Source organism: Rattus rattus, chromosome 11 (genome assembly GCF_011064425.1).
Source record: "Rattus rattus isolate New Zealand chromosome 11, Rrattus_CSIRO_v1, whole genome shotgun sequence".
Classification (NCBI taxonomy): Eukaryota; Metazoa; Chordata; class Mammalia; order Rodentia; family Muridae; genus Rattus; species Rattus rattus.
Window position 1 is genome coordinate 442,678 of NC_046164.1, and position 11,374 is coordinate 454,051.

Sequence of the window (11,374 nt, forward strand, 5' to 3'; positions counted from 1 at the left end):
GACACGTGTTCCACTATGTTCATACTTGCAGCCTTATTTATAATGGCCAGAAGCTGGAAAGAACCCAGATGCCCTTCAACAGAGAATGAATGCAAGAAATGTGGTACATCTACACAATGGAATATTACTCAGCTATCAAAACAATAATGACTTTATGAAATTCATAGGCAAATGGATGGAACTGGAAAATATCACCCTGGTGAGGTAACCCATCACAGAAAAACACACATGGTATGCACTCATTGATAAGTGGCTATTAGCCCAAATGCTTGAATTACCCTAGATGCACAGAACACCTGAAACTCAAGACGGATGATCAAAATGTGAATGCTTCACTCCTTCTTTAAAAGGGGAACGAGAATACCCTTGGCAGGGAATAGAGAGGCAAAGATTACATGGACTGACCTTGGACTCTGACCTCATAGGTAGCATTGAATAGCCTAGTAAGAGCACCAGTGGAAGGGGAAGCCCTTGGTCCTGCTAAGACTGAACCCCCAGTGATCGTGATTTTTTGGGGAGGGTTAATGGGGGAGGATGGGGAGGGGAACACCCATAAAGAAGGGAGGGGGAGGGTTAGGGGGATGTTGGCGAAACCGGGAAAGGGAATAACATTGAAATGTAAATAAGAAATACTCAAGTTAATTTAAAAAAAAGAAAGGGGGGGGGCAAGAATACCCTTGGCAGGGAATAGGGAGGCAACGTTTAGAACAGAGGCAGTAGGAACACCCATTCAGATCCTGCTCCATATGTGGCCCATACATATACAGCCACCCAATTAGACAAGATGGATGAAACAAAGAAGTGCAGGCCAACAGGAACCGGATGTAGATCTCTCCTGAGAGACACAGCCAGAATATGGCAAATACATAGGCTAATGCCAGCAGCAAACCACTGAACTGAGAACTGGACCCCCGTTGAAGGAATCAGAGAAAGGACTGGAAGAGCTTGAAGGGGCTTGAGACCCCATATGAACAATAATGCCAAGCAACCAGAGCTTCCAGGAACTAAGCCACTACCCAAAGACTATACATGGACTGACCCTGGGCTCCAACCTCATAGGTAGCAATGAATAGCCTAGCAAGAGCACCAGTGGAAGGGGAAGCCCTTGGTCCTGCCAAGACAGAACCCCCAGTGAACGTGATTGCTGGGGGGAGGGTGGTAATAGGGGGAGGGGGAGGGGTTAGGGGGATGTTGGCCTGGAAACCAGGAAGGGGAATAACAATAGAAATGTAAATAAGAAATACTCAAGTTAATAAAGATAAAAAAAAAAAAAGAAAAGAAAGAAAATAAAAATTATCCTTTACTCACTGGAAAAAAAAAGATAAAGGTAATCTGATTCAAAAAAGAAATTTAAAATTAATTAGTGAGAAAAAAATGTTTTTCTCATTACATTTGGGATTGATCATATATGTCTTGTGATTTAAAACTTACCTCTAACAAGTTGTAAAAACTTATATGAAACAATTGTACTAGACAAAAGGGTCATATCAGAGATACATCCTCCTTGTACACCACCATTAATTCCACTCCTGTTATTTATTAATACAAAGGCTAAATCATAGTCATCATCATAACTTAGACGTGATTGCCTTTCCTTCCCATTTCCCACCTTCACACAATGACACTATAATTTTAGTAAATGACATTCAGAACTCAAAGCAAATTGAACAATTGATATAATGAAAATTAAAGGCTTACAGAAAATATCTATTTTAGAATAAGAAGGACCTCTAATTACATCTGTGTGTGTGTGAAATGAGAAAACAGAAGCAAAACCAAAATTAAAGGTCAGAGGGAAGTTTTATCTGTTTATCTAACAATTTTGTTCACATGCTTGAAAATGCCCGTATAATGTTTGTCTACATGATAAAATTTCCTTTGATCCTTAAAAAAAAAAGAAAGAAAGAAAAGAAATGAAACCTTACTCTGTTCTTCAAAACAATCTTGTAAGATTTCCAGCATGTTCTGGCCTTGCTTTGTAGGAATGTTGGGTGCTCTAATAAAAAAGAAAAAGGAAATATATCATTTCTGTAAGATGCTTGTTACTTTTTGTCTGCTTGAAAATGTTAATTTTAAATAAGAAAAAATATCTCTACAATTGAACACAAGACACTTGAAAGTCTAAGAGCCCATCAAACCCATCCTATTTGTATGCAATATTTAAAAAGTTATGTAATAACCCACTCAAAGCTGAATATCCGTATCTAAAATTGGATCAGACAATTGCTATATTTCAATAAAAATCCCTGTTTTTGAAAAAAGTAACTTGGTTCTGAATCATAGGCAATTTGAGCTATAATTACAGGCACATATGCGTCTTTAATGAAGCCTTTACAGACACCGGTCTCAACATCTCCAAGAAACATATCTTCTCTGCAACTTTTCAAGTGCACTCTGTATTCAATAGTATTAATTTAATTAATCAATAATTTACGAACGAATAGAAATAGCTTAAATTAAATGATATATTGATTTAATATTACCATATACATATTTACTCATGTTTTTCTGGTTCTATACGTACCCACTCATGTGTTTATGTTTAGAAATGACTAATGTATTTCCACCTCATCCCAACTTTATTGTCTGCCTAGACACTGCTCAGTCTTCCAAATCCCCAAGAGCCACATACCTTAGCATCACTCTTGGGGCTGTCCAAGATTTATATAAATCAAAATTAATTCTCATGAGGTGTCTGGAAGGTACTTTGCAATAAAGAACATGCTACTAGGGCATTCCACATCCCTCACTAGTGTGGACTCCCTGTCTCCCCAGTGATGCAATTGTGGTTTTCATCTTTAAAGCACTATACCCCTGAGCTTGGTCACCTAGAGACTTTTCAGAGGCAAGAGTCTGCTTGTTGTGTGGCCATTAAAAGACGTAAAACTTTTAACTGATTTAATCGACATGGTAGTCAGTAACTATCTTGCGTGGATCATTTCGGTTTCCTTGTGTGTTATTCTGCCCAGTGTATGACCTCTGGAGGCTCACTATCAACCAGAGACAGGATACTGAATGGTTTGGTAACCACAGGACCCCTGTGTCGCCCTTTCAGAAACATATCTACTTCTCACTAACTGCCTTCACTCCTTTTCACATCCTGTCGCTCCTAACCCATGTCCAGCAATTATGTCTTTCATTTCTAAATTTCTATCATTTAAAAAGTAAGCATCCATAGAAATGAAATGGTATAGTATAAAATATTTTGCACTGACTCTTTTTACTCAGTATAATTCTCTAGGAAGTAACCCAAGTTATTACACGAATTATTGCAGAATAATATTCTATGCTATGAACATATTACAGAGTTTAACCATTTCCCTGAAGGACAACTCGATTTCAGTATAATTTAGATATACGCCTCTAAAAACGGCTGACAAACTTTTGTTTAAAATTACTCTAAACCTTTAAATGTTTCATTAATATCAAAAACACCAATTTTACATAATTTCTTACATGGCTAGCTACACTTCAAATAGCTAAATTATATATAAAACTTTTATAGCATGAACTGTCACTTTATTATCCTAAGTCATATTTTTGCCCACTAAGTAATTTTACTAGTATACAGAAAAAATATCTGTCAAACAAGAATGCAAGTTCTTTATGGTCTAAAATTATTGAAACAAGTATACTTCACTAATATTACCATTTTGTGCTATTAATATTTCAGTGTTCAGTGCTTCTTGTTCATGATTCTATATAAGTAATTTTTCTTACTTCCACTAAATTATTATACAATTTGTGTTAATATTTCTCTCTTTTATAAAATAATTAAAAGACCAAACAATCAGTGGGCATAGAAATTAATCAAAGATAACAACTTTTTTTTGTTCTTCAAATCCATTTTCTAAAGATGAACATAAGTCACCTCAAAAGTTCAAGTATAAACATGTTACCTGGAAGGCCGGCAAAATCTTCTGTGGTAGTTCTTTAGATGATCCTGAAAGAAAAGTTTATTAGTTTCTTAAACTACAACCAAATACAACTCATCTTCAAAGTAATCCCGTACAATACACAATTAATAAGAGAACACATTTTTCATGCACTCATTTAACAAGTATCTGTCAACTGCCCAATATAATACCATAAAGAATTCTAGGCAGGCAAGACGGCTAGTAAGGAACTTGCCCCCCACAATCCAAGCTTCGATTCCCGAACCCAAGTCCAGGTGGAAAAAAAGAACTGGCTCCACCAAGTTGTCTGTTGTCCCCTGTTATCTATATGACCCATGAGCACATACACACACACACACACACACACACACACACACACACATACATACATACACACACACATATACACATACATACAAACACACATACATCCACACACACACACACACACACAAACACACACACACACACATACACACACACACACACACACACACACACACACTGTATAAAATAGCAAGGCATAAAACAATAATAAAAATGGACTAGAAAACCATACACCAAAAAAAAAACCCCATAATTTCTGAAAGACTGAAAATGGAGCAAGCATGATAAATAATGAAATTGAACAAAAGCAGCAGCAACCTAAAGAGCGGAATATCCTCAATGAGGGGACTCATCTGCCCAGAGAAAAGCCACAGAAGGGCAGAACAAAGACCTTTAGCTAATGCAGGAGTAAGACAAGCAAACAGCAGTGGAGCGATCCCCAGGCACAGAGATGCTCATCTGTAGTTCCAGAACTTGCAGAGACACCGCTTGATATCAGCCTGGGATGTTCAAAATAGTGAGGCTCTGCCTTAGTAGAAGTAGGTAGGTGAGAGCAGGTCTGTGTTTAAAGCATTGTGTAAACTGATGGCACGCCATGGTAGCATGCAGGGGAAAGTTCTTATTGTAGGTATGACTTAGAACAGCAAAGACCTCTGGAAGAGTCCAGAGGGGAGGGGAAAAGTAGACTGAACATGGCCAGCAGACTGGACATGGCCAAGGCTGTACGCAAGAGAGTGAGAATAGCCAGGGATCAAGAATAGAGGAAACAGTGAGAGAATCAGGAGCAGAGAGAGAGAGAGAGAGAGAGAGAGAGAGAGAGAGAGAGAGAGAGAGAGAGAGAGAGAGAGAGAAACAGTGAAGAGCAGGGTTAGAACTAGGAAGGGCAGCATGTGCGATGGAAGTAAGAAGGGCCACTGAAATGTGTACCAGGAACTTGTGATGCTAAGAGAGCCTGGGTGGCACCATGTGCTTGGTACACTGACAGGCACCACAGAGAGCCATATGTCCTTTCTGCCACAAGGGAAGTAACTCTTTTTGGTAGCAGGGAGCCAGCTTCAGAAGTTCCTGAGGAATGCTGGCTTTTTACTTAACTGCCAGAAATCCTCCTATAATCCAGTAGAGCTAATTTCTGGGTATCTGGACTGCCTTTGGAGTTTGAAGAACTGGAGTTTCCTTTGGACGTAACAAGGATCCTTATAAAACAGATGACCTACAGCTGCACATCTCGCAAACAGCATCCTGATGTCTAAGTCTCGAAAATGATCAACACCTGTATATTACTAGACATTTAAATCTCTAAAACAGCAAAATGTCCCACGAGAAAACTTAATGCCAAAGGAAAAAAAAAAACGGAGAAAACTTAAAAATAGGAAAAGTAATACTGTTGTGGTTTGCCTGAAGTTACTGTATTTTGATGCTAATTCCACTGCCCCAAGGACAGCTGCCTAGTCAAGGACTCAGAACTCAGGTGACTTCACCAGAACCTCTCCATTGAATTTGTAAAGTACAGGTGAGGGGCAGGTACAGGATAGAAGGAGGCCTGTCATTGGAGGAGAAGGAAAGATGGGTGGGAGAGAAGTTTGAAGGAGGAGGAGGAGACTAGGACAGAGAGGAGAAGAGACAGAAGAGGAGGAGGAAACTGTGGCAGGACGACCGAGGCTGACGTAAAGATTCTGCTCTGTGTATTTACAGGTTGTTATCAATGTTCTCAAGGGATGGATGGTACCGGACTTTGTATGTTTAAGTGGGCAATTATATCTTATCAACTGGGTCAAATATTATTGTGTTGTGTGTTCTTTTATGTGATGGTTTGAGTGTAGGAAAGTGTGCGGCGGCAGGAGACACTGGGCCGCCAAGGAGTTAGGCTGTTTCCGCCAAGATATCTAGCAGATATCTTGGGGCACGGCGGAGCTGGGCCTAGCGAGGTAAAAGACTACTTTTTATATTTTTTATAATTTTACAACAACACTGAGTCACTACAGTTTCCATCGACAGGGATACCTACACTGTTTGGTTTCACCTACTATTATTCATACTGAATTGCTTAGGAAAGGAAGAAAATACAAAGCAAATTAGATATTAAGACACATGAAGGGCCATGGAAATGGCCCAGTGGGTAAAAGCACTACTATTCTGAAGGGCACTATTCTGAAAAACACTATCCTGTCAACAGAGTTGGATTCCCAGAATCCTTATAAAAGGTGAAACCAACAAAGACAGCACATCCCCACTCCCACCACCACAATAAAAAAGAATGGTACCTCATGAAACAGAAAAGCTTCTGCAAAGCTAAAGACACCATTTATAGGACAAAATGACAGTCCACAGAGTGGGAAAAGTTCTTCCCAATCCTACAGCTGACAGAAGACTACTATCCAAAATATATAAAGAATGTGGGAAATTAGACACCAACAACCAAATAACCCAATTAAAAAATGACCAGAGAATTCTCAACAGAGAAACCTCTTAATGGCAGAGAAGCACTTGAAGAAATGTTCGGTGTCATTAATCATCAAGGAAATACAAATCAAAACAACTCTGAGATTCTACCTTACACCAATCAGAATGGCTAAGATCAAAAACTCAAGAGATAGTACATGCTGGCTGAGGAGAAAGAAGAACACACCTCCATTGCTGATGGGATTGCAACCACTTTAGAAATCAATTTGTTCGTTTCTCAGAAAATTGGGAATAGTTCTACTCTAAGACCCAGCTATATAAGCCACTCTTGGGCACGTAGCCAAATGATGCCCCACCGTACCACAAGGACACTTGCTCAACTAGGTTCATAGCAGCTTTACTCATAAGAGCAACACCCTTGATGTCCCTCAACGAAGAATAGATAAAGAAAATGTGGCACATCTACACAATGGAATACTACTCAGCTGTTAAAAACAAAGACATAATGAAATGTGCAGGCAAATGGGTGGAACTAGAAAATATCATTGTGAGGTAACCTAAACCCAGAAAGACAAGCATGGTATGTACTCATAAATGAACAGTAGCCACGAAGTACAAGGTAACCATACTATAATCCACAGACCAAAGAAACTAAGTAATAAGGAGTGCCCAAGAGAGGATACATGACTCTCACTCAGACGGGGAAATAATACAGAGGGGGATGGAGGCAGGAAACTGGGTGGGAGAGGGCATGAGGAGAACAGAGATGGGGATTGGGTATGGGGAGAGGAAGGCTGCAGAGGGCTGGGAAAGAGAACAGAAACTGGTGGGGGCATCTCTGCCGTAACTGGAGACCTGGGGGGTGGGGGAGGCACAAGACTCGCTGGAGTCTATGGGGGTGATCCTAGCAATGGAAACTGAAGTGCCACCTCCTGTAGCCAGCCAGGCAGGCCCCAACCCACACACCAAACCTTTTGAAATTTGCCCTGCCTACAAGATGTGCAGAGATAAAGATGGAGCGATGGAGCTGAAGTTGAGGGAACAGCCTACCCCAACCTAGGACCCACCCCATTTGAGGAAGCCAACCCCTGACACTATTACTGATGCTCTGCTCTGCTTGTCAACAGGAGCCTAGCATAACTGTCTCCTGAGAGGCTTCATCCAGCAACAGATGGAGACAGACGCAGAGGCCACAGTCAAACATCAAGCAGAGCTCGGGGGCTCCGGGACTCTTCCATAAGAGTAGAGGATAGAACTGACCGGAGGAGGGAAGAGGTGGTGTTAGGGGGAGTGGGAGGTGGGGGGATGGGACACTGCAGGAAGACCTACAGAGTACAGAGTCAACTAACCTGGCCATAAGATTGAACCACCCACCAAAGAGCATGCGGGGGCTAGACCTAGCCCCCCTACACATTTGTAGATCTGTTTGATCTTCATGTTGGTCCCCTAACAGCTAGAGCAGGGGCTGTCTCTTTGACTCTATTGCCTGCCATTGGATCCACTCCCCCTAGCTCAACCGGCCTCAGTGGGAGAGGATGCACTTAGTCCTGCTTCCACTCGACATCCAATTGAGGGCTAGTACTCAACCATGGGAAAGAGGGGTGTGCTGGGGGGCGGGGGGAGTCTTCCCCTTCTCTGAGGGGACTTCGACTGGGATGTAAAGTGAATTAATTAATTAATTAATTAATTAATGAAAAAATAAACAGGATGAAGATTTTGTCTTGAGATAATTTCTTTCCAGAGCGTTTATACCAAACTGTGTGCCCATTAGCACACAAAAAGCTGTGCCAGGAATGGAGTTTAGCTGGTAGAAATGTTTCCTAGCATTCTAGAATCTCTGAGTCAGATCCCCAGAACCCGTAAACATGAGGTGGCGGTAAACTTTCAATCCCAGCATTTACAAAGAATGGACAGGAGAGTTTAAGGCCAGTCTGGGAAACATGAGACTCTCTGTTTCAAAAAAAAAAAAAGGGGGGGTGTACCAAAAGTTGGACTTGGTGATCTTGCAGACCCATAACCCCAGTACTTGGAAGGTGGATGCAGGAGTTCAAAGCCATCCTTGCCTACATAGTGAGTTCTTGTTGAAGGCCATCCTGGGTTACACGAGACACTGTCCCAAAACCAAACAACAACAAAAAGATATGCCAGATAAATAAGACAAAAGCTTAAATAAAAATTCTTAAAGGCAAAAGTCCATAATCTTCATAAAGTGTTTAAAAACAAAAGATGGAATCTAGGGAGCAAACTAAAGGAAAAAAAATACCTAACAGTTTGGCTTTGTTACAAGCTTTCTCTTAGTGTCAAGATTAAACCTAGGACACATAAGTTCAGGAAAAACTCTTCAGCACTGTATGACAGCCCCATAGCTGGTATGTTTACAATAGTCCCAGCATTTTTTATTTAACGGAAACGTTTAAAGCAAACACTCAGGTCTCTTTCTGGTATTCATCAATGTGAGAAATAAACCCAATCCTGAGAACGTTAAAGTACACAAGCTTCCAAACCTCAATTTATAAAACTTCTATGTTCAGCAAAATTGAAGGATCACAAATCTGCACCCTGCAATGTTTTGAAACATGAACCCCTGCACCTCTTCGTCTGTTAAGCAGGGAAACTTTTAGGACAAAATAGGTCCCCTGCTCATGAACACTGAGCATCTACTAGAATGTCAGTGACTTAGGCACACTTAAAAGCAGGTGGTCACCAAGACAAATACAGCTCCTTAACTCTGAGTTCTAATTTAAAAAAATATTTATTTAAAGTACAAACAGTCAACTTTAATTTATCCTTCAATTGATATCAATTTAAGTTTCTCTGCTATGATACTGCACTTCTCAAAAACAAAACAAACAAAAAAAAAAACACAAAACAAAACTGTGCAATAGTTTTTTGGTTTGGTTTGAGCCTATACATATCCACTAAGTGTTCTGGAACACTTCCCATCCTCTCCATCGTCCACACCCCAACTCCAAGCCTACTCTGGCAAACACAAAAGTTCCTTTGAATATGACAAAATATGTCTAAGGTAGGAAATTATCTTGAAAACCCTTGTATATAAAAACATCTGAGAACATTCTCCAGCTCATCCTTCCATTTATCTTCTAAATAGACGTCAGAAGTACAAAACTCCTAACAGTCGTAGGGTTATAATTGGCATATGATAATGTACAGCGGGCTTTGTTAAGCTTCATTCTTTATGGCTTTAATGTTTCTTTTCTCTGATCACGTGCAACGTAAATAATATACATGATTTTGCAGAATACACACTCTACTGTCTTTTCATACATGTTCAAACATACGCACACACACACACAACTACATAATAGGAAACCATCAATGAAGATTTTTTTTAAAAGAAAAATAGAACTGCTAGATTAGGACAGAAATAAGGCATAGTAATTATAGAAAACTTGTAATGAGTATCGAGTGTGTCAAGAAACATAAAAGCTGCAAGTTATGGTCCAGGTCAAACATTTCGAAGTTGGCACCTTTCAAAATATGGTTGCCTAGTATAAAGCTTTATCCTTAACAGGTGTCCCATAAATATTAGACTCTTCACATAAAATAGTATTTCGACAAATAACGTCGAATAAAGGGTTTAGCTTTGTTTTGATGGAGAAATTAATACTTGAGGTTTTCCAGACCATCAAGGCTGACTGACTTGTACAATAGTCATGACTATTTGGAAGACTGCAGAACGGGAAAAGGCTGAAATGTTGACACTGGAACAAGCTCTTCAGAGAAAAAAAGCAGGCACGGATGAGATTAGGATGTACAACCTTGGGACTACCAGTTCAGTCACTTCAGGTACCGGTAAACAATCACATCTGATTTGTGACCTGTGCAGTTTTCAATACACCCCGACAAGCCCCACCCGACTCTGGCCAGCGGGACAAGGCACCCGCCCCATCCCACCCCTCCGCACCTCTCACAAGCCGGACGCAGCCCCCGCCCCGCGTCCCGATCGCTCGAGCACGAGACGACCGGCTCATCGCGCAGGCCCGACCCAGACCCGCACTTACCAGATGGAACGAGGCCATGGTTCCCGCCCACTAGGCCCAACGGAGGCCTGAGAGGGAAACCCAAGCAGGCCAGGGTTCCAGGAGGTTAAAAATCACTCAGCTAGCGTTAGATTGCGGACGGAGGCTTCCCAAGAACCGCCAGACCTGCACTTAAGACTCAGCCCTGAACAGCAGAGACCAGCCTGGAGGGAAAAAAATTTTCAAATGAGCCACGCATGCGCACAAGCTTAGCTCAGCCAACTTGACAGCGGCCGTTGCTTGCGTTTTCAGATTCCCGCCCTTGGCCCCGCCCCGTCTCCTGCTATCCACCTATCAACCCGCCTTTCTCAGGCCGCCCCGCCCTCCCTCCTGCGCCTTGCCTTTCTACTGTCGTTCCACCCTCCCACCCATCGCCCCGCCTCTCGCCCATCGCACCTCCTCTCGCCCGTCCTCCTGCCGCTCGCCCGTCGCCCCGCCTCCCTCCCGTGGCCACGCCTCTCGCCTGTCCGCACGCCTCTCGCTGGTGGGCTCACCCTTCCTTTTGGTGAGCGCTGGGCGCTCCTTCCCTCCTGCGTCTCCTTTCTTCAGCCTCTTTGCTGCGTCTACCGCTACTTGTATCTGAAAAGCAGGTATTGAGCACCACCTGTGCTCCTTGAGATAAATGTGTAATAAATAATACATCCCAGCAGTTTTATTACGGATTAATAGGTAATACTAAAAAGGATTAGAAGTAGAAATTGCTGGCGTTTT

At 41.6% G+C, this 11,374-nt stretch overlaps 1 protein-coding gene across 1 annotated transcript in view; it reads right to left on the minus strand.

Moving 5' to 3' along the window:
* Positions 1–10,851, minus strand: part of Cenpc (centromere protein C) — a 50,527-nt gene extending 39,676 nt beyond the window's left edge. Inside the window, exons 1-3 of the mRNA XM_032916490.1 lie at positions 10,646–10,851; positions 3,900–3,943; positions 1,926–1,996 (exon numbers count right to left, since the gene is read on the minus strand). Of these exons, the coding sequence (XP_032772381.1) occupies positions 1,926–1,996; positions 3,900–3,943; positions 10,646–10,663 (133 nt within the window). The 5' untranslated portion in view covers positions 10,664–10,851. The remainder of the gene's footprint in view (positions 1–1,925; positions 1,997–3,899; positions 3,944–10,645) is intronic.
* Positions 10,852–11,374: the final 523 nt, after the last annotated feature.